Source organism: Pongo abelii, chromosome 10, assembly GCF_028885655.2.
Source record: "Pongo abelii isolate AG06213 chromosome 10, NHGRI_mPonAbe1-v2.0_pri, whole genome shotgun sequence".
NCBI lineage: Eukaryota > Metazoa > Chordata > Mammalia > Primates > Hominidae > Pongo > Pongo abelii.
The window spans coordinates 102,001,261-102,025,854 of NC_071995.2; the positions used below are offsets into that span (position 1 = coordinate 102,001,261).

General features: G+C 38.2%; 1 protein-coding gene across 8 annotated transcripts in view; it reads right to left on the reverse strand.

Annotated features, from left to right (window-relative positions):
- C10H12orf42 (chromosome 10 C12orf42 homolog) overlaps positions 1-24,594 on the reverse strand; it is a 267,817-nt gene that overhangs the window by 60,391 nt on the left and 182,832 nt on the right. For all 8 annotated transcript variants that reach the window (XM_054527577.2, XM_054527576.2, XM_024257046.2 and 5 more), the window contains one exon: positions 4,603-4,714. In XM_054527577.2, coding sequence (XP_054383552.1) covers positions 4,603-4,714 — 112 coding nt within the window. The remainder of the gene's footprint in view (positions 1-4,602; positions 4,715-24,594) is intronic.

A 24,594-nucleotide genomic window follows, 5' to 3' on the forward strand; every position in this document is an offset into this window, starting at 1 on the left:
AATTCTTTGAACTAAACAATAATAGTGACACAACCTATAAAAATCTCTGGATACAGCAAATATGATGCAAGGAGGAAAGTTTATACTCTTACATGCCTATATCGAAAAGTCTAAAAGAGCACAAATAGACAACCTAAGGTCACACCTCAAGGAACTAGAGAAAAAAGAACAAACCAAACCCAAACCCAGCAGAAAAAAAGGAAATAAAAATCAGAAGAGAACTAAATGAAATTGAAACAAAAAAGAAATATAAAAATAAATGAATAAAAACCAGGCTCTTTGAAAAGATAAATAAAATTAATAGACCATTAGCAAGATTAACCAAGAAGAGAGAAGATCCAAATAAGCTCAATTGGAAACAAAATGAGAGATATTACAACCAACATCAGAGAAATACAAAATATCATTCAAGGCTAGCATGAACATTTTTACCTACATAAACTAGAAAACCTAAAGAAGATGGATAAATTCCTAGAAATATACAACCCTCATAGCTTAAATCAGGAAGAATTAGAAACCCTGAACAGAACAACAACAAGCAGCGAGATTGAAATTATATTTTAAAAATTACCAGCCAAAAAAAGTCCAGAACCAGGCAGATTCACAGTTGAATTCTAGCAGACATTCAAAGAATTGGTACCAATCCTATTGACACTATTCCACAAGATACAGAAAGAGGGAATCCTCCCTAAATCATTCTATGAAGCCAGTAACACCCTAATATGAAAACAAGGGAAGGGCATAACAAAAAAATACAGACTAATATCCCTGATGAACATAGATGCAAAAATCCTTAACAAAATACTAGCTAACCAGATCCAACAGCATATCAAAAAGATAATCCACCATGATCAAATGGGTTTCATACCAGGGATGCAGGAATGGTTTAAGATATGCAAGTCAATAAATATGATACACCACATAAACAGAATTAAAAACAAAAATCACATGATAAACTCAATAGATGCACAAAAGGCATTTGACAAAATCCAATATCCCCTTATTATTAAAACCCTCAGCAAAATTGGCATACAAGAAACATGCCTCAATGTAATAAAAGCCGCCTATGACAAATTCACAGCCAACATACTACAGAACGAGGAAAAGTTAAAAGTATTCCCTCTGAGAACTGGAACAAGACAAGGATGCCCACTCTCAACACTTCTATTCAACATAGTACTGGAAGTCCTAGCCAGAGCAATCAGACAAGAGAAATAAATCAAGGGCATCCAAATCAGTAAAAAGGACGTCAAACCTGTTGCTGTTTGCTGATGATATGATTGTATACTTAGAAAACCCTAAAGACTCCTTTAGAAAGCTCCTAGAACTGATAAACGAATTCAACAAAGTTTCAGGATACAAAATTAATGTACACAAATTAGTAGCTCTGCTAAACACCAACAGTGACCCAGCTAAGAATCAAATAAAAAACTCAACCCTTTTTACAGTAGCTGCAAAAATAAAATAAAATACTTAGGAATACCTAACCAAGGAGGCGAAAGACCTCTACAAGGAAAACTACAAAATACTGCTGAAAGAAATTGTAGTTCACATAAACAAATGGAAACACATCCCATGTTCATGGATGGGCACAATGAATGCTGTGAAAATGACCATACCGCCAAAAGCAATCTACAAATTCAATGCAATTCCCATCAAAATACCGCCATCATTCTTCACAGAACTAGAAAAATCATACGAAACCAAAAAAGAGCCTGCATAGATAAAGTAAGACTAAGCAAAAAGAACAAATCTGGAAGCATTACATTACCCAACTTCAAACTATACTATAAGGCCATAGTCACTAAAACAGCATGGTACTAATATAAAAATAGGCACATAGACCAATGGAACAAAATAGAAAACCCAGAGATAAACCTAAATACTTACAGCCAACTGATCTTTGACAAAGCAAACAAAAACATAAAGTGAGGAAAGGACACCCTATTCAACAAATGGTGTTGGGATAATTGGGAAGCCACATGTAGATGAATGAAACTGGATGCTCATCTCTCACATTATACAAAATTCTACTCAAGATGGATCAAGGAGTTAAATCTAAGACCCAAAACTATAAAAATTCTAGAAGATAACATTGGAAAAATCCTTCTAGACATTGGCTTAAGCAAGGATTTCATGACCAAGAACCCAAAAGCAAATGCAATAAAAACAAAGATAAATAGTAGAACTTAATTAAACTAAAGAGCTTTTGTGTGGCAAAACAAAAAGTCAGCAGAGTAAACAGACAACCCACAGAATGGGAGAAAATCTTCACAATCTATACATCTGACAAAGGACTAATATCCAGAATCTAAAACAAACTCAAACAAATTAGCAAGAAAAAAACAATCCCATCAAGAAGTGGGCCAGGGACATGAATAGACAATTCTCAAAAGATATACAAATGGCCAACAAACATATGAAAAAATGCTCAACATCACTAATAATCAGGGAAATCCAAGTCAAAACCATAACGTGATACCACCTTACTCCCACAAGAATGGCCATAATCAAAAAATAATAGATGTTGGTATGGATGCGGTGAAAAGAGAACACTTCTACACTGCTGGTGGAAAAGTAAACTAGTGCAACTGCTATGGAAAGCAGTGTGGAGATTCTTTAAAGAACAAAAAGTAGAACTACTATTTGATTCAGCAATCTCACTACTGGGTATCTATCCATAGGAAAAGAAGTCATTATATGAAAAAAATACTTGGACATGCTTGTTTATATAAGTACAATTCACAGTTGCAAAAATGTGGAACCAGCCCAAATGTCCATCAATGGGTGGATAAACCGTGATATATATATGATGGAATACTACTCAGCCATAAAAAGGAATGAATTAATAGCATTCACAGCAACCTGGATGGGAATGGAGACTATTATTCTAAGTGAAGTAACTCAGGAATGGAAAATCAAACATCGTATGTTCTCACTCATAAGTGGGAGCTAAGCTATGAGGATGCCAAGGCATAAGAATGATAAAGGGACTTTGAGGATTCGGGGGAAATAGTAGGAAGTGGATGAGGGATAAAAGTCTACAAATTGGGTTCAGTGTATAATGCTCTGGTGATGGGTGCACCAAAATCTCACAAATCACCACTAAAGAACTTACTCATGTAACCAAACACCACCTGTTCCCCCAAAACCTATGGAAATAAAAAAAAAAAAGAAAATAAAGAAAGAAAAATGAATGAGAAAGCACCCAATGCACTGACATGGGAAGAGCTCCAAGATATAGTGATAAGTGAAGACTGAGGTGCAGAATATTGCTGCTCACCTGTACACTTTCATTTGCTCATAAACACACTTTTTTGCTTAGAGAAAATATTGAAGGATTCTCAAGAAAACAGTAAAAGTGTTTTCCCATGGGAGAAAGGGGAATGAGGCAGATTGGAGCAGAAGTAGGAAAAAGACTGTCTACTATATACCTCTTTATATTTTTAGTTTTTGAACCATGTAAATGTATTATTCCCCCCAAAAAAATTTTCAGTTCTTTTTAAGTAGAATTTGAGTGTGTACCACAATGTGATTCTCAAAAACCTCATTAAAATTACATTACTCCAAGAGTTTGAAACCATTATAAAATCAACAAAACCTTTCAATGGCCCTGATATGAATACATATGCAATGAATTTTATTAGCATATAAATATAAGTGAATGAATAAACACATTCTAAAATAATGCGTTGTTCAAATGAAAATGTAGCAGTTACCTGCTTTATCAGTTGTCCTAAAAACTTCATTATCTCTTAGGTAGTAAATTGGACAGGTACATTTAAATATATCCTTTAGGGTCAGTGAAATGGTCCTAAAAATGGAGTTTATGGACAGTCGCAGGTTGTCAAAATCATCTATGGTGACAATGTTATGGGGAATATAACTAATACAATTACATATCTTTTGGGCTTGACACACAGTGATGTTCTTTTGCTTGCCCTATATCAATTTATTTAGGGAAATTACCCTTCTACTATTCTCTCTCTTTATCTGCCTTTCTCTCTCTTTCCCTCTCTCTCTCTCACACATACACACACACACACACACACACACACACACATTTGATGTAATTTAAGTGCAGCTGTCAATCAAGTGGCCTACCTCCCCTGCCACAGAAGTAGCAAATGTTGCCTGGTGTATTCCATTCTCCCAGCTACCTGGATTCCAGGGGTGAACATAAAACCAAAGTTTGGCCAATCAGAGCCATTGGATAAGCAGTAGAGACTGTTCTAGATGAATGAAAGAAGAGGGTTTCTGTACTTTTGAAATTACAAACTCTAAGAATCAGATATGCCTATAGCTGCCAGGGCATGTTATTGCTATCCTTTTTGAAAATAAACCCAACTTAGTGAAGACAACTGGGAAACTAATAAAATGAGATTAATCATGATATTATTGGTGAACACTGGATCCAGCCAAGCCCTAAGCCAGTCCACCTTTGGATTTACTAACTTCATGAGCCAATGAATTTCCTCTTTTGTTGCCATTTTGAAACATAGCACAACTGTTCTTCAATACGATCTTTATGATTATTACCTGTATATATTCCAGAGTTTCTTTGGAAACTCTGGTCTGTCTTGGGATTATGTCTTAATTTACCTGGAAAATTCAGAAAGTGTAGACTACGAAATTTAGGAGATTCAGAGAAATTCTTCATGTGATTAATGAATCTGGAGCAGGGTACTGAAGTTCTTTCATAATGAGGGATGTGCTGTAAGATAGAGGAGAGAAATACACACAAAAAAATTAGGTCAATGGCTCCAAAATAATTCATGCCACCTAGCACTCTTACTTCCCTAAAGTGAGTGATATTTTTAAAATATTTTTGTTTCTTTACTCTTTAAATGAAACAATCCTGAAAACAATCACAGTTAACCCTAGTTACCTTTACATGCACATTCCACTTATGTATTCATTAAAGAGGCTAATTAACTTAATTATTTGTTCTTTGAAAAAAATCTTATTCAGTTACACTATATGCTAGATATTATTCTAGACAGTGGGGATACAAGAGGAGACGTCATGAAATTGACATATTAGTGGAGAGTGACAAAAAAAAACGAATATATCTACAATAGATTGGATGGTGATTTTTCTATTGCTAAGATGAAAAACATAAAATAAGAGATACATTTTCATACAGGGTGACATGAAAACAAAGATTCACAGGCTCAGATGGAGTAGCCATGTGAGGTCTTGATTGAGAGTCATTCCAAGCACTGGGAATAGCCAGTGTGTGAAAGAATGGAGAGGCAGGGAATAGGGAAGGGGGTCAGAAGGTGGGGGAGAGGAGGCTCTTAAATCAAGCTTTCTCACCTTGAAATGGCAAAAACAGAAAATAAAGAGGAGAAAGAGCTACAAAGATATTGGATAAATAATATGAAATAAGGTCATAAGTAAGGATCCAATTTGATTTAAATCAAAAACTATTCATTCTAAAACCTAAAACTATAAAAACCCAGAAAGAAAACCTAGGCAATATCATTCTGGACATAGGACTTGGCAAAGATTTCAAGAGAAAGACACCAAAAGCAATTGCAACAAAAACAAAAATTGACAAATGGGATCTAATTAAACTAAATAGCTTCTACACAGTAAAAGAAACTATCAACAGAGTAAACAGACAACCTACAGAATAGGAGAAAGTATTTGCAAACTATGCTTCCAACAATGGTCTAATACCCAGAATCTATGAGGAACTGAAACAAATTTACAAGCAAAAAACAAACAACTCCATTAAAAAGTGGACAAAGGATCTGAACAGAAACTTTTCAAAATAAGACATACACGTGGCCAACAAGCACATGAAAAAATGCTCAACATCACTAATCATTAGAGAAACGTAAATCAAAACCACAATGAAATACCATCTCACACCAGTTAGAATGGCTATTACTAAAAAGTCAAAGAATAACAGATGCAAGATTGCAAAAAAAAGGGAACACTTATACACTGCAGGTGGGAGTATAATTTAGTTCAGCCATTGTGGAAAGCAGAATGGCAATTTCTCAAAGCACTTAAAATAGAATTATAATTTGATCCAGCAATCACATTATTAGATATATATATACCCAAAGGAATATAAATCATTCTAATATAAAGATACATGCACATGTGTCTTCCTTGCAGCACTATTCACAATAGCAAAGACATGCAGTCAACCCAAATGCCTATCAATGTTGGATTGGATAAAGAAAATATGGTACATGTACACCGTGGAATACTATGCAGCCATAAAAAGAATGAGATCATGTTTTTTGCACCAATATGGATGAAGCTGGAGGCCATTATCTGAAGCAAACTAACACAGGAACAGAAGCCCAAATACCACATGTTCTCACTTATAAGTGGAAGCTAAAAACAAAAAAACATGGATACTAGAAGGGAAACAAGAGGCACTAGGGCCTACTTGATGGTGGAGTGGAGGAGGAGGGAAAGAATCAGAAAAAATACCCTATGGGATACTACGCTCATCACCTGGTGAGGAAGTTATCTGTACACCAAACCCCTGTGGTACACAGTTCACCATGTAATAAACCTGCACATGTACTCCTGAACTAAAATAAAAGTTAAAAATCAATAATATAAATAAATAAAAACCACTCATTAAACATGTAATCAGAACCAACTTCCCATTGGTTTGATGTGTAATTTTTATTGTTTGGATATGATTAGATATTATCGATTCAGATGATTTGGATATTGTATAAATTTGGATATTGGATATTAATGTATGGATAGTACTATTTGGATGTTGTGAATATTATGTGTTCAGGATAGCATTAACTTACTGAGTCTGTACAAGATCAAATCATCCCTGCATAAGCAATAGTATCCTACTGAAAGGGTAAGGTTTTCATCTTGTCACTTCATATGGCCTATCACTCACCCAACTTTACCCAACCCCTGAGGAAAAGGTTTGTGCCTCAAACCAGAAAAAAAAGCTAAGTGGGAGGTTCCTAGGAGGGCACTGGACTAGGAACTCTCTCTTTTCCATTACTGTGGATCAAGGAGGCAGAGACGGAAGCTTAAGAAGACACACACCTCTTAAATGGCAAGAGGCAGCTTGGACTTGAGAGACCCAGTCTAGTTGTACCAGTCATGGAGCATGGGAGATTAACTAAAGAAGGGTCAGAAACCCCTTCTTTATAAGACTTTTTTGCTGCTAGCATTTTCTTTGATTATATTTGCTTGATATTGAGTAAAGTCTTTTTTAAAAATCATCAGATGAGCTAAAATAAGTGAAAGGGAGAGAATTTCTACCATTTTAGAGAGAGGAGTACCACAGGAACAGCAGTGATTCCAGGAGAGGGCTTGAGAGAAAGTGAAATGAGACAAAAACTATTTTCCTGACTTGGTTAGAGCCACTGTCCATCTGGACAGCATGTGCACATGGGCAATCTTGGAGGTGACAATTCAGAGCAGGGGCTATAAAATCATGTAGGCCCACATCCAAGTCTCATCTCCACATCCCGATCTCTATACAAGCTAGGGCAACTTACCTTCTCTATTCCTGTTTTTACCTTTACAAAATGGGGCTAATGCTATCCCACAACAACTATTACCCTCATTTTACAGATGAAAAACTAAGTAACTTATCAAAGTTACAGAAGTAGTAAGTATTGAAAGCAAGTCTCAAATCCACTCTTTCCTACTCTGAAGCCCATGTTTTTAACCCCATTCCATACTGCTTCCACATTTTAGAGTAAGCACAGCCAGCAATGTAAGTGTCCAAAAGAGAAACTAGAAGATCGCCCTGGCCTCCACTTCCTCACTTATCCCTCAGATCTATGCACAGCCATTTCCTGTCAACCTCACCCTCTCAATGTCCTCCAGTCCCATTCCCTCCTCTGCAGTCCTCTGCCACCTATTAGCATCTTCATCCACATCCCTGCTTGCAGTTCACCTCCATTGAATTCTCTTTCTCACATTATCTTTCTAAATCCCAAGTCTAAATATGGCAGTGGCCTTCTTAATAGTGTTCATTGATTTCCCACCATTTAAACAGTGGTTCTCAAACTGTACCATGCATAAAAATCACCTGGTGAACATGTTAAAATGCAAATTTTGATTTACATATGTCTAAGGGGATAAGCCTAGGGATGTGCACTCTTAGCAGTCATCCTGGGTGACTGATACAAGTGATCAACTTCTTGTTTCTCCAAGTGTGGCTCAAGACCCAGCATCACCAACATTACCTGGGAGCTTGTTAGATATGAAGATTCTCTGGCCTCACCCTAAAACCTACTGGATCAGGATCTGAATTTTAACAAATCCCCAGCCCATCACACTCTGACCTAAAGAACCAAACACAAAATCCTTTCTATGGTATAGGAGGCTGGTCATGACCCACCATCTATTTATCTCTTGCCCTCAACCCCATCTCACAGGACTCTCTCCTCTGTGATCCAAGTATGACAAAGTAGGAAAACTGAGGCACCAAAAAGCTAAGGCAGTGAGTCTCATCTTCTTCATCTTGGTCAGCCCAGTGCCTAGCACAGTCCCTATTACATGAGTCATGTTGATTCATTGATATATTTTGTATTTAACTGAATGGAATTAATTTATGTTTTAAAACAAATTTTGAAATGCAGTATTATATTCAAATTGCACCTTTCATCAAGGTATGATTTACTGAAATGAAAAAGAATGAATGAAGACAAACACAGCCCATATCATGGAACAGATGCATTTTGCTTCTTGAAACACCTTACATTTCTTCATTGGGCAGGGGAGATGGGTCCTGATTCCTCTCTGCGAAGACACCGTGGCTTTTAGTTGATTCACTGCATGAAGTCAAACCCATGCTCTGTATATGAAAGCACAACCCCCACCTTTTTTTTTAAGATGAGCAAACTTTCGCCACAAAGATACAAGAACAGTAAATATTGATCTTCTTGACGGATGGCGCACCTCACGCCACAGGCCACTCAAGCATCTGCTCATTACCACCAGCCCTCCCCTTTGTTGGGAAATAATGCCAAGTGGCCTCATGTGCTATCGGCTGTAGATTGCAAATATTTAAAAGAAATAAATTTCTCTGAATGAAAAGCACCTTTCTTTGTTATCTAACCCCCTCTCCTCCCAAGTCATGTTGATTTTGGGGCTGTGCACACTCCCAGCACCTGTACTTTTCAATTGTTTGCCTGCCAAGAACACTGTGGTTTTCTTGCTTGGTTTTAGAAGCCATTCTAAGTACAGTAGCCAATGAAGGCATATTTTCTTTCTCTCTTGGCAATATGTAAAGGAAGTTTCAACTTTAGGACACCTAGGAGCAACTGTAATTAGAGGACAAGGAAAGAAATTGGAGTTTCTCCATCTCAGTATTCGTCCCCCATGATCATGAAAAATGTACCACCACTGCAGACCAAAACCAAAAGTGTAGGTTTCTTCAACAGCCTTATTATTTGACAGAAAGTTTTCTAAACTGGTTTTGCTGAAATCCAGAATCTTCCTTTAGTGGAAAAGTAAGATCTGGACAACAAGGTAAGAATGGAATTTCAGCAAGTGGAAAATCAATTTGTGATTGAGAATAGCCACTAGGTATACAAATCCAAGTGTCTAAATATATAAATGTTGGATCAAACTATTATTTCCTCTACATGGAGCATTATCAATTTGATGTGGTATCATCATGCCCTGTGTGTTTTTAATCATGGCTCTTAATCTCTTACCACTGAGGCATATGCAATGCAGTGTTAAGGTGAAATAACCTACTGCCAAGTATTGTGATCTAATCAATGCTGATGGCAAACTGGGTCTGGAGACAAATGATGTGTGTGTAAGCCTTTAGTCACTCTCTTACACTAAGCTGAATTCTAATTCAAAGGGAATGCTGCAACCTCTATTACCGCCACCAATTTTGTCATTTTTCATTTCCCTACATACTTTTATTCTACTTTCATGAACGAGTATTTGGGGATTTACTCTTCCCCAGTTCTTGATCTATATAGTTTGGACAAAGCAAATGCCCAGATCTGAGCACATCACATTCCATTGGCTGCTTGGATTGGAGTTCAGAACCAGCAAGGTATAATGGGATATTTTGAGATTTCCAAGATTGAGGTTTGATTGTGAGGATGGTAGAGTCTGTGGCTGCTGCAGCTATTTCACCAGCATGAGGCAAGCGTCTCTTGGCTTTGAAATACTTCTCTGGTAAGCTAGCTTGAGCTGGGTAAGCTATACTTTCTTGCCTGTTCTGCCTGGTGTCAAGAGATCTGTATTTGTGAGATGAGAGTTCAAAATGTAGTCTGTGTTTATGGAAGTTTATTTTACTCTAGGTCAGGGGTGTCCAATCTTGGGCCACACATAAAATATGCCAACACACACAATAGCCGATGAGAAAACACATACACACACACACACACACACACACACACACACACATAAAATATCATAATGTTTTAAGAAAGTTGATGAATTTGTGTTGAGCCACATTCAAAGCTGTCCTGGGCTGCATGTGGCCCATGCTGCGTCCTGGGTCATGTGTGGCTTGCTCCTGGTTGCTCTTGTTGAACCTAGAGCAAGCAGGTTGGACAAGCTTGCTCTAGATAAAACTGACCAGTTCTGATAAAGATGATTCTGATAAGGACAATGCTCACTTTGTCTTAGTTGGCATCAATCTCCAAACAAACAGTTAAGTCAAAATATTCTAGGTAATTTACATATTCCAAAAATGAAAGAAATGATATTTGCTACAACTTACAACCCTTACAACTAAAATGAAATATTTTGTTGTTGCCAATGTAAGTAGTAAGCCATGGAGTAATGAGCTGAAGTGACTCTCTCTCTATTTGCACTGGATTAGCAAGACCTCCATGGAATTGCTTTAAATTATATATAAATCATAAAGCCACTTTCAGTTTCTTGTAAGACTTGAAAATTATAGGAAATGTCAGAAGAAACATAAAAATGACATTTTATAAATTTAAATTTAAATTCAGAGTTATCAAAAACAAATTTGAATGAAAATTTAAGTCTTTTTAGAAAAATTATTCTGTAAGAATCATCAGCTCTAGATGTACTAAAATTTACATTTCAGAATAATTTATCAGAAATGTATCCCAGTGTTGTTGGAGTCTGTAAAGTACTCAACAGTTTTAGGGACAGTTGTATCAGTAAAAAGATTCTTCTTAAAGTAAAAATTATCAAAAATGATTTGCAATCTTAAAGATGAAATTGTTAAAAGTATAACTTATAATGACCTAGTAAAGGAATGTGCAGAAAGCAAGCCCCAAAAAACGGCTTATGATCAATTAAGATATCACATAGCAACATATTATTATTTATTGCATCATAGAAAATTATGACACTAAAATATTAATTTGTTCAGGTTGTAGGTTCAGATTGTCATTCATGTATTGCTATTGCCCCATTATATTTTATAATTAATAACACAGTTATAAAGAAAAATGTTTCATATTTTAGTATTATTAACTACCCTTTCTTCAGCTTTCATTTTACACTGGGCTCCACAAATTATGTAGCTTGCCTTGACTGTCTCTATACAATTTTTAAGGCTAAGCCTTACATTCTGATAGTCAAATGGACAAGGTCAAAGGCTGTCAGCCAGATGAAGGAATTCTGCATTTCTCACTCATGACATTTGGAGGTGGCCCTTCTATCCTGCAAGATCACTTCCTACCAGAGCTTAAAATCTGAGACCAAAATCTTGCCACTTTGAAAGAAAATAATATCTACCATCTACTGAGTGTATTCAATTGGCCATATATTGCCTCAAGTTAGACAGAAGATTGTTTAAGCATGTGCACATACATTTTTTAAAATTTCCGTCTTACTTACACACACGTTTAGTGCAGCACTATTTACAATAGCAAAGACTTGGAACCAACCAAAATGCCCATCAATGATAGCCTGAATAAAGAAAATGTGGCACATATACACTATGGAATAATATGCAGACATAAAACATAATGAGTTTGTGTCCTTTGCAGGGACATGGATGAAGCTGGAAGCCATCGTTCTCAGCAAACTAACACAGGAAAAGAAAACCAAACACCGCATGTTCTCACTCATAAGAGTGGGAGTTGAACAATGAAAACACATGGACGCAGGGAGGGGAACATCACACACCAGGGCCTGTCGAGGGTGGGGGGCAACGGAAAAGAGGGCATTAGGACAAATACCTAATGCACACGGGGCTTAAAACCTAGATGATGGGTTGACAGGTGCAGCAAACCACCATGGCACATGTATACCTATGTAACAAACCTGCACATTCTGTACATGTATCCCAAAACTTAAAATAATAATTAAAAAAAGAAAATTTCCCTGTCTTTTAGCATCAAAAGCTGGTGTAGTCTGATACCATTATGTTCCTTTGTTTGTGATCTATCTGGGAGATGTTTGTTTTATTTGTATTCTTTGTTCTTACATCTCTGAAAACTTTTATGATCTCTTTGTCACTATTGAAATAATGTTATAACAAAGCGTCTTAGTGTGGGTTTTCTTTCATTATACTGGGCACTCGAGTAAGCCGTATCAATCTGGAAATTCCTGTCTTGCAATTCCATAAATTTTTTTTCTTTTTTAGGAATAATTTTCTCCCCTCTGTGTTCTCATTCTCTCTCTCTCGCTCGCTCTCTCGCTCTCTCACTCTCTTGCTCTCTCCCCTCTCTCTCTCTTCCATTTTTAAAGCTTTTTCTTTCTACTTTCCAAGGGCTTCCTTTAACTTATCTTTTCACTCTTATGCTGCTTTTTTAAAAATCTTGGTTTTCACACATTTAATTCCTGTCTATTTCTTCTTGTTGCTGTCACTTTTTAAATTATGGCATCCTGTTCTTTTTTAATGGATGTTCTCTGTTCCCTTATTCCTGAGTATTTTGATCTTAGGGTCTGGGCTTGCCTTAGTAGTGTTAGATTTGTGTTCATATTGTTTGGTTCCCTGTGTTGTTTCAGTGTCTTCTGAGCTTCTTTCTTCTGCTTGTTTTCATTTATCTCATGTTAAAAGCCTTCCTCAAGGATCCTTGAGAGCCTTGACTGCCATTCATATTTAACAGGAAGGCACTAAAAGGCTGACTGCAGCTCTGGATTCACTCAGTCAGGGCTTATGACCAGTGGGCTTCCCTGAAGCATGATGGGGCAGCCAGCCTACCTTTCCAATGACAGGTCCCTCACCATCAGAATGGGAAAGGCTTTCCCCTGGTATGTCCTCCAAACACCAGCCCAAGAATGTATTTACCAGACTGGTAGCATTCTGGGAAGAGAGCAGGAGGAAAGGTCCCAAGTGTCCCACAGGCCACTATATAAAACTTCAAGAAACCCCCCACTTGGAGCCCCCACCTCATCCCTGAGCTGGGAGTCCTTCTAGCCTAATTTTGCCAGAGAATAAGTCTTTGTTCCAACTCTGCAGGGTGAGCCAAGAGGAAATAGAACTCTGCATCCAGCCCCTCAACAGGCCCCTGTTCTAAGCCCTGTGTGATATAAAACTTCAAGAAATCCCTACTTGGAGCCCCCACCTCATCCCTGAGCTGGGAGTCCTTCTAGCCTAATTTTGCCAGATAATAAATATTTGACCCGACTCTGCAGGGTGAGCCAAGAGGAAATAGAACTCTGCATCCAGCCCCTCACCAGGCCCCTGTTCTAAGCCCTGTATGCACTCCCTAGTTTAGAAGATATGCAGAACCTTCAGGATCCAGGTTTTTCTGGGGAGTAGCATGAATTGACTCACTTCTCCTCATCAGGCCCCTGTGTAGACTGAAGTTGGGAGTCACTTCATTCTGTTAACTCAGTTATCACTTTTCAACCAACTTTACAGCTTTCCAAAAATTGTTGAAATTCCTCACCTAGTATAGTCTTCTCTCTTTGTCTTTGTCCTTGTGTGTGAATACATTTTGTTTTAAAGCAGGGCATTTCAATCTTTCAAAATCATGTGACATTAAAAATGGATAATAGTTGTAGGGAATGCTGGGGCAAATGGAAGAAGCTACTGAAAGCCAGGAGGAACTAGCCTGAGTTGACCTGGCTATTCCAGCTCCTACATGACCACCAAAAAGTCTTGATAAATTTATATTTCTGCCCACATGCAACCTATTTGCAGCATACCATTTAGAGGCTCTGTTTCACCACTAATTTTACAGAGTTTAGGGAAAGGGATATAAATAAGTATGGCCAGTCTACCATGTTTGACCAGATACCCTCACTGCTCACTCGTCTACACTGTCTAGGTTTGGATGATTTTTTTTTCCTGTGGCTTTCCATCTTGCAGTCCTGGACTATCCATCCAGCTTCTTCAAAAGGCATCCTCCCAATTCTTTTTACCAGGATCACCATAGGCACCATTGTCTCTATGATTATTCTTCCCGAAAGCAGTAACAGCCATGCTTCTTGCCTCCCAAGGCAAATCCTGGACTCCTGAACCCCATGGGGAATCACTTAAGTTGCAGGTACATGGACCTCAGACACACTCAGCCTGGTCTCTGGTCACTGGAGAGAGAGGATTCTACCTCAGCCAATGAAACAGAATTGTGATAAAGACAAAGGGAATAATCTAAAAGTAGCTAACACACAGCTTGGCGGAGCAGTATAACATATGCTCTAGATTGTGGGACTTAGAATTCATACCTGAGTTGGAATCCTGCCTCTACCATTTACTGGCTATGTGATCCCAGGAAAATTACTTCACCTCCCTAAGCTTCAATAGCTTGATCTGGAAAATGAGATTTAAGAGTAACAATTGTTGCTGTGAATGTTTAAGTGGAAAAGCAACCACAAAGTGCCTAGCACAGAAGTGGAAAGCAAATGAATGGAAAGAAAATATCAATGAAAATTGAAAGGGAAAAGATAATGTTTGCAAATGAAGAAAAGATAGGGTTTTAAAAAAATTAAACAGTGAATAAAAAAGGTGAAGACTACAGTTTACACACACACACATAGACACTTAGTTCCCCACCATCCACAGAGAAGGAGATACGTAGATATATAGATATAAATATTGACAAAAATCACAATTCTCAATATCATCTGAGGTTTTATATGTGATCATGGTTCTATAAATCAGCTTTCTGAAGTTGTTTTCCAGGGAAAGCACAAAGTTACTATCTCCACTTAGTTATTAATTATCCACCCAAATGGGAACAGGCATCCTCACCTAATGTTAGCTTTCTTTTTACAAGAGCATAAATAAAAATACAACTGATGTCCCATCTCATTATCTGCCTCCCTCAGACACCAGCCCACACATTATTCTATGCTGCAAAAAGAGCTCAGTGTGAATATTTGAGAACGATACATTGAAGGTGCATATGGATACAAGGCCAGACCATCACATGCTTCTAACTATGTGCCCTAAGGTGTCAAAGGAAAAAAAAAATACTAACTTTGGAGGAAATATAAAATAGATCAACATCTCCTTGACAGCTATTGATAGATATATTACTAGACCTAAAGATGTTGCTTCTCAAGAAAACATAAAATCAAGTTCCTTCCAGGTTCTCTGTAGTGATGGGGTTTGGATCATGCTTGGACAAAGGAATCATAATTCAATTATCCAATGATTTATTACAATACACTTTGCCCACACTGGATATTTGGATGTGTAAACATCAGAGTACTACCCTCCCTTCCATCCCAGGCTTCGCATTTCAGATTTCATTAGCCAATAAAGCCAGGTTTATTTATAATAAAGTTAAGCCCTTCAAACCACTGACCATGGAAACCAGATTTTGAAATAATTCAGATTTGTGTTTCTGTTCTTTCTAATTAAGGGTAATATCGGGAAGCACAGACAGTGGGTAGCATTGTTCGAGCACCATGGATTTAAGCAAGAAAATCTGATTATCAGCTCATGTCAGAAGCCAAGCGATAATGCAGCTTAGCATTCGTTTGGGCTTTTTCTTTGGCCAAAAGATAATTACCGTTAGTGAGGCCTTACGTAAGTATATCTAATATCTAAGGCCCTAAAATTTATGAATAGCAAAAGCACACAATAGGCAAAGAAGAATTACTGTATTTATTATTTCTATGGCTTGTTCCACCATGATAATTTCATTATCTAGTAAAGTTGAACCTCTAAAATCAAAGTATAATTTCTTAAAGGACAAGAAGTTAAATATGCTGGCAAGGTTTTTGGCCTAACTTCCTCCAGTGAAATTTATTTCTAACAAATAAGAAGTAGACCAGCCAGAATTTTCATAGAAAATTTACTAAAGGGGACTCAAAGTTATCTATTGAGGTCACTGCATAAACAGATGTTAAGCTTCTGTAGTGAGATTTTTTTTTTGTAAACTGTTATTTCTCGATCTTATGCTGCAGGAAAAACCTGAAATTTGAAAAGCACTTCTTGGCAAAAGCAGGATGGTGTCAGAGTGCTCATTGCTGAATACAAGTAATGTCGGTAAGTATCTAAAGAATAAATGCTGGAAGCCCAGAGTGGGGAAATTATTTAAACGAGGAATTAGAACTTTGTTGTATAAAACCAAATCTAATTATGAGGATGAATAAAATCAAGTTGTAAAATTTGCAAGGTAAGTTGGCTGAGATTCTCCAAACCATAAAGAAGCAACTGCTTTTGAAAGAGAAAAATAGCATTATTGTCCTTAAGTATATTTTTTATTTAAAAGCATATTTTATTTTCTTGCTTATTATAAACTAACAGCAACTAACATGTTATTGAGTACCTGCTACAGACCAGGCATTGTTCTAAACACTTTAGATATTTTTAATTCACCAAATCCTCACAATAACCTTAAGAAATCAGTACTTTATTATCCCCATCCTACAGATGTGGAAACTGAGTGACAGAGTGGTTAAATAACTTGTCCATCTGGCTCCCATCACTCCAAATTGTATATATAGGGTACCTGATTTTATTCATCCTCGTAATTTGAGTTGGTTCTATCTCTCAAACTTCTAACCTCTAGCACAAATAATTTTCCCCCTCTGGGTTCTCAGAAAACTTATTCTGTGTGATTGTCTCAAGCTGCTTGTATTACAGCAATACTCATTCTGACACCATCCTGAAGCAAAAGGAAATGTATTAGGACTCGTCAGAGTAGTTACACTGCTGGCTCAGGCACTAACAACTCCCTAACCTTGAGCAAATCACTAAACTGAACACTAGTCAGACAGGAACAATGTTCCCTTCCCTTCCTACTTCTCATGGTTCTTGAGACAGTATGGAAAATCCAAAAGACCTTAGAGAAGTATGGAATGTTCTATAGAGCTGAGCACATTGACAGGAAAATGCAATTGTCAAAGGATGCAAGCACAGGGTGAAGGCGTCCCAAGCAAAGCTCTTAGAATCAGTAACTAGCACACTTACCACCTTTCCGTACTCTTCTCTTGGGCTCTTACTTGTAGCTGAGGTTTATTTGAGGGAGGGAAAAGAAAGGGGAAAACATTGTGGATGATGACAACAACAACAATAATAATAAGTAGGTGTACTTATCAGCACTCAGAAGCAATGTGTGCAGTGAACCAAACCACAAACGTTGGAGCTAGACTGCCCAGATTGGATCCTGGATCTGGCACTTGAGCAAATTGCTTTATCTTGGGCTGGGTGCGGTGGCTCACGCCTGTAATCCCAGCACTTTGGGAGGCCGAGGTGGGCGAATCGTGAGGTCAGGAGATCGAGACCATCCTGGCTAACACGGTGAAACCCCATCTCTACTAAAAATACAAAAAATTAGCCGGGCGTGGTGGTGGGTGCTTTTAGTCCCAGCTACTCTGGAGGCTGAGGCAGGAGAATGGCATGAACCTGGGAGGCGGATCTTGCAGTGAGCCAAGACAGTGCCACTGCACTCCAACCTGGGCAACAGAGTGAGACTCCATCTCAAAAAAAAAAAAAAAATTGCTTTATCTTTCTCTGCCTCAGTCTCCTCATCTGTACAGTGAAAATAATAATAGTCTCTACTTGACTGGATAGTTATGACAATTAAATGACAATATTCATAGAGAATTTTAGAGAATTTAGAGTAGCCTGACAGAATCACCACTAAATATATACAATTGAGAACTGTGAGTAGCAGATGCCACCAATCCATCGGTTATTGTACTAGCAAAGTAAAAGATAGAATCATGGCTTTTTTTTGTTTCTATTTTCTATCCTCATGAAAAATTAGTAATTCTCTTTCTACTTTGGCCAAATGACTAGAACAGAAAATTGTGCTTCACAATTTCTATGGCTGATTTCATCTACTTCTGATTGCTTTTATATTTTAGTAACAAAATGTCCATGTCAGCATTGTAGAACCATGTTAGATTATTAGGACTTTGGAGATTTATGGAGATTATGTTTATAAAGATGCTAAGGCAATAGTAGCAGAAGACTAGAGTCAAGTCAGTAGCAGACACAAAGCAGAAAAAAGTGGAGCAGATGAGCAGTGTATTTCCTGCCCCAAAACCCCTGGCCTTAGCCCATATGCTTTTGCTTTGACCCTAATGAGATCTACTAAAGAAGAAGACCAAATATAGTAGAAATAGATGTAAGTCTCCATGGCACTGAGCTAGATGTTTAAATCAACTCACCAAATGCTTGCTACAATACCATGAAATAAAGAGCACGGTGCCTATTTCACAGGTGCAGAAATTATAGCTGAGAGCAGGTGGCTAAACTTGCCAAAGGACAGTTACTCATTGCCCTGCTTCTTCCTAACTTTCTTTCTCTTCTATCCCAAAAAGCTGTCTCTTCAAAATTCAACCCATTCTAGTGCTAGTCTTTCCCCTGTTTCCTCCTACCTTTCCTATATGTCTATCTTTTTCCTTAGTCACTTCAGTTCACTCCAAAATCACTAACCTTTCTAGAGTTCTTTCACTTCTTCTCTATACCCATCACTGATTAACCCAACAAACCAACCTGACATGGCTGGCCCAAGCAGCAAAGGCACTTTGCTCTTCAAAGACCAGTCAAGATCAGAAGAGGTCAAGATCAGGAATATTCACCTGTACATTGTCCTTGTCACAATACGATACTTACTGCCTGTGCCATGTTTCTTATATGTATAAATTTGCTCTTCAGGATATAGTGTTCTGACTCATTCTTTTTTTTTTGAGATGGAGTCTTGTCTGTTGCCCAGGCTGGAGTGCATTGGTGCAATCTTGGCTCATTGCAATTCTCTTGCCTCAGCCACTCGAGTAGCTGAGATTACAGGTGCCTGCCACCATGCTTGGCTAATTGTTTTGTATTTTTAGTAGAGACAGGGTTTCACCATGTTGGTCAGGCTGGTCTCCAACTCCTGACCTCAGGTGATCCACTTGTTTTGTCCTCCCAAAGTGCTGGGATTACAGGCATGAGCCACTGCGCCTGGCCTCATTCTTTTTAAAAGGAAAGAGTATTCTATAATATTAAGAATGCATTGAAACAATCCCCAGCTGTTAAATACATAGGTTGCTTCTGGTTTATTACTATCATAAAGAATGCTGCAATGAATAAACCTTGTACATGTATCTCTTTACATGTGAGAGAGTATAAATGCACTCTTGGCAAAAATTGATTTGTGTTTCTCTGGCTCACCATCATATAATAACAACTAATACACATTTTTGAAAATCAATGAATAAGTAAGCAAATAACTGGGAGTATGGCAATAAACCACAGCCAACATAAATGACATAGCAGTTCAGCCTGCATTACAGAAGTTCGCCTATACTTAACCACTCTTGAATTCAACTTTCCTCGCCTATAAAATAACAAAGTATTTTGAAAAACGGTTGAAAGGACTAAAATGAGATAATACCAATAAGATGCCTAGTCCAGAGCAATGTAAGCTATCATGATTGGGCTAAAATCACCCATCCATGTAAATTGTTTAAATAAGCAGAGCCTAGGTGCTGTCATCATATCATAGACAAGGAAAATCACCCGAAGTGTGTGAGAGCCACAGGGCACAAAGAACTGTCTCAAACCCAGAGCAGTGGTTACAGTGATGTAGTAGGTAGATTTTCATGACTCCAGCGTTTTGAATGGTATTCATAGCACTATTCAAAGTGTTGTTATTTGTCTTGATCTTCCAATGACAACCTCAAAAATTAATTTTACAGGTACATAATTTCTTCTTAAAAAAACTGTAATAGCAGCTATGTGAGCACTGAGGAATTTATATGTCATCATAAGCAAAAGGTATTTATTAAATGACTGCTTACATGCTAGGCGACATTCAAAAAAAAAAGTGAGGGGTGCTCCTGACCCTAGGAGAAACAAAAAGGCAACTAAATATGGTGAAAAGAACACTGGAGTCACCTACGTCTGAGTTTAAAGCCCAGCATTCATTCAACACAATTCAAGTGGTTTGTATACCAGGCACTACATTAAGCGGTGGGTGAACCAATCTACCACACTGTCACTTAAAAGGTATTTAAGTGATTTATCAAGTGATTTAGCTTATCTTTGTCTAGGGTGAAGTACCAGCTTCATAATCTTTTTATAAAAGTAACACATGTAAAATACACAGCAGTATTAAGTAAATGGTGTTTTCTCCTACTCCTTCTTGACTAAGGGCTAACCATTCAAGACAGGACACAAACATCAAAACATTAACATGCATACATCAAAGAAAGCATGAACCAATCAGAGACTAAAGAGCAGAATAGTTACATCCAAACAAGTCAAGGAAGTACACAGTTATCCCAGAGCTAGAACACGCACAGAACCTAGCACACAATAGGTATTCAAAGATGTCTATTGACTGGATATAGTGAATCAAGAATTCAAACAATTACAGCCTCAGGGTTAACAGGAGGCCATGTAACACACTGGGAAGAGTTCAGACATAAAAATTAGGAGATCTAGGTTCGTGTCTAAAGTGTCTGAACCACCAGCCGAATTTTCTTGAGCAAATCATGCAAATCATGGTCTTCTGTAGCCTCAGTCTTCTCATCTGGGAAGCTAGAGGGTGGGGGTACGTCTTTCCTAAGTACCAATAATTTCAGGTAAAAATGCTCATCAAAGCCTCCAATTTGTATTTTATTTGCTCAGTCTGAAATTGAACTGCATGCAGTTTGTCCCAAAACCCAGAGATGATTTGAAACCCCCAAATTGGTGGACTTGGTCAATACATCCACGTTTCATTTTTTTACCCTAAAATATAGTGTATAGACTAGTAAGTTAAGAAACACTGTTGCTGAAAAAAGAAATATCCCATTTTAAAATCTAAAAACTAAAAATTAACCAGTCACTTCATGTTTTTAGCAAACATACTTACCATTGTGTGGGGTTTTATTGTCCCCTTGGTGAATAGAAATCTTTAAAAATGTATACGCCTGGAACTGAATACCGTGTCAAATCTATTGGCACTGCATGTTTAAACACCTGCATCTCATCACCAGCCCTTCATAATATTGTTAAACAATAATTATACTTATGATGAGTAATGGATCCAGATATGGTCTTCCTTGAGATGTACTTATTCTTGTGTTAAAAGTAACCCATTAGTAGCATATGAAAGCTTCTCAGGTAAAACAGGGTTCACAAATACATCCATATAATACTCAATAAAGTTTTTAAATGGTAATAAATTGCAATGATATCCTCTTCTTTATTGGAGAATCTCACCTTATTTTTCTGAGAATGATCCATTTTTGTTTACCACAATTCTAAATTTCACTTGCCTAATCAGATTTAAACCTTAAAAATAAAAGTTTTACTTTGAAATTTGACCCAAGTTTAATTTTGATTTTTTTCCTACTTGTAAGGAGAATGGTAACTTGAGACAAAGGCTAAACTTGCCATGGAAGCCACCCTCACATTTTGCTTAAAATCAACCTTTGGTGATGGATATAAAGAGAACCTCAAAGGAAACTATTCACCTACTTCCCAAACCAGAAAGACTATAGCATGCTGATCACTGTGATCAAAAAGGCTCAGCTTCATTAAAAAGAGACACAAATATAAACAACATTGGTCAAAGGAAATAATAGTAACAGCTAGCATGCCTGGCAGTACAGTTCTAGGCATTTTACATCTAACTCACTTGATTCCCACAACAACCATATTAGGTTAGTGCTATTATTACCATATATGCAGATGAGAAAGCTGAGTCGCAGAAAGATAAGACATTTCTCACAAAATCCCAGGACATAAATTGGCAAGGCCAGGATTTGAACTCAGGCTGTCTGATCCTAGGGTCTCTCTGCATAATCACTATCCTTAACCAATTATTCTGCTTGTGTTTGTCACACACTCAAGCAGTAGCCACCTCAAAGCAGGTACCAGCAGCCTCAGCATCACATTTGTAGGTGATGTGGAATACAGTTAAGAGCTCGGTGGCAGTTCCAACCTCTACTCCAGAACTGAACTGGCCTTATCAGTACCCTTCTTGCTCTGATTCCCAGTTATCTCCAGCTGAATAACATGGACTTATCTCTGCTCTCCCAAAACGCTAAGTCCTAAAACTCATCTGATCAATGTCACATCCACCATGGGGAAACGAATGACTCTGGTTAAGTGCTCAAAGTCCTCTGCCACTTGCAGTCTTCCTGAAATAATTTTTAATGTAATCTTTTGATATCAGGCATAGAGTTTATCACAAAAAAGTTTATGCTACAGAGAGTTAGCATGATCCAAAATACAGCAACTGCTCTTGCAACACAGGATTGCTCTAAAGACTCAAAGCAAACTGCAATTGCACTCGCTTTCCCCAGTTGCTTTTGGTGCAGCTAGCTTTGAAGTGGTTGAACACTCATATGCATGTTGGACTGTTGACCGAGACTCCAGGTGCTAGACCTGGGGGGGCATCCTGAGGACCAGACAGGCTGCCCATGCACCTGAACCCCAATCTCTTGGGAAAAATCCCTAACCGCTAGCTCTTCCTCCATCTCCAAGAAATTAGCATGGACAGTCCTGTTAAACCAAAGTCACATCCTGCAGCTCGCAGTTCACAGCCCTCCCACGGCTCCACATACCATTCAAATCCCCAGTGGCTTCCTACCAGGCTGAACAGGATCTAGAACCGCTTTGACCATTTGCGAACATTTTTTTAGTGTGAAAGGGGAGCCTAGTAATTATTATTCTGGAACTTCAGGTATAAACCTGAATTGTCCTAAGTAAATATGGATGTACCCATGTACCTATCACCTACTATATTCCCTTCACTTGCTCTAGTCCAGCCCCTTTACTGTTCCTTCAATATCCCAGGCTTGCTATTGCCTCAAGATCTTTGCAATTGCTGTTCCCTTTCCCTGGACACACTTCCTCCAAATATCTTCATGACTTAATCCTTCATCCCCTTCACCTCTTTGCTAAATATTATTATTAGCTTCCAGTGACCACCATATTTTAAAAGTCACCACCCTACACACACACCCTCATGCACACATGCACAGACATGCTCACGCTTACTCCCCTTGGGTTCTTTACAACCACCGAACTGCCATTTATTTTATTTATTCATTTTGTGTATTATCTGTCTTGTCCAGAACCTCTATATGTGATTGTTCAGTGCAAGCCTTGCCAAGGGGAAGAGGAGTGGGTTGGCCTCAAGCCAGCATCCCTCTTGTCAACCAGGGATGGCGGTTGCATCATACAGGAGAAAGTGTCCTCTTCCACCCATTGTACATTTGAACAGAGGCTCCATATATCCTAGCAGTGGCCTGGTCTCTCCCTACTAGAATGTAAGCTCTAATACTGGAAACCTATCTTTCGTCTTGCTCACTGTCTATCTCTAATACCCAGAACAATACCTAGTATGTCATAGGTACTCGAAAAATGTTTGTCAAATGAACAGATGAATGAAAACAAGACTGCGCTCTGCCATCATACCTTTTCGAAGTCCTGAGATGTTCCTCTCACTTTTCTAACTGATATTCCCTTCCCTTTCCTCTCTTTTTTTTCTTTTTTAACACATTTAATGTTACTTTCTTAATCCAACTCAACTTGCAGTAAACAATTTAACTTAACACTGCATGATAACTTACAAGGTTTAAAATAACCTCTTTTTAGGTAATTGCTCAGCCAATTCAGAATTTAAAACCAATTATTTCAAATACTAAAGTCATTTTCAGAGTGCCCTCCACTCTCAAGTGTGCGCCCTACTCTGCCCCTCCAGCATGGAGCTTTGCAGGAGAAAAATTTTTCCTTGGTGCCAGAGAAGGGGGGATGATAACTCTGAGTGCCATCTGCTGGGCCATTCCTGGCCTCTGGAGAGTCTCTTCCTATCTGGCCTTTCTGCTTTGATCTCTCTCCCTGTTTTCTCCATAGCTGATGTAACGGGTCCCAACAGACCTCCGGATGGGTGGGGTCAGTGCCTAAACCCCAGGCTACTCCTGGGCCCGGCTCCTATAGCATTCCTACACCCCACTCGGCATCATACGGGGAATTCTGGATCCCCTGCCCCATGCTGCTGTTAAGCAGTGGGGAAACTGGGGTGCTTGTCAAGTACACTCTCTTTCTCTCTCCCTCTTCCCCAACCTCTTCTTTCTCTCCTTGAAAATGGGATTCTGCTGCATTTGTATTTGCAAAATGTTTATTCTTAAGATGAATGATGGGTTTGTTATAGTTTGTTATAGTTTTCTCTAGACTTTTAGATGCCTGAAATATTTCACACACTCAGAATAAAAGGACATACTACCTTTTCTACTCTACTGCTTTTGCCTTATATTGATGAAGGTCTCCCTAAACTCCAAATGGAAATGAAGAGA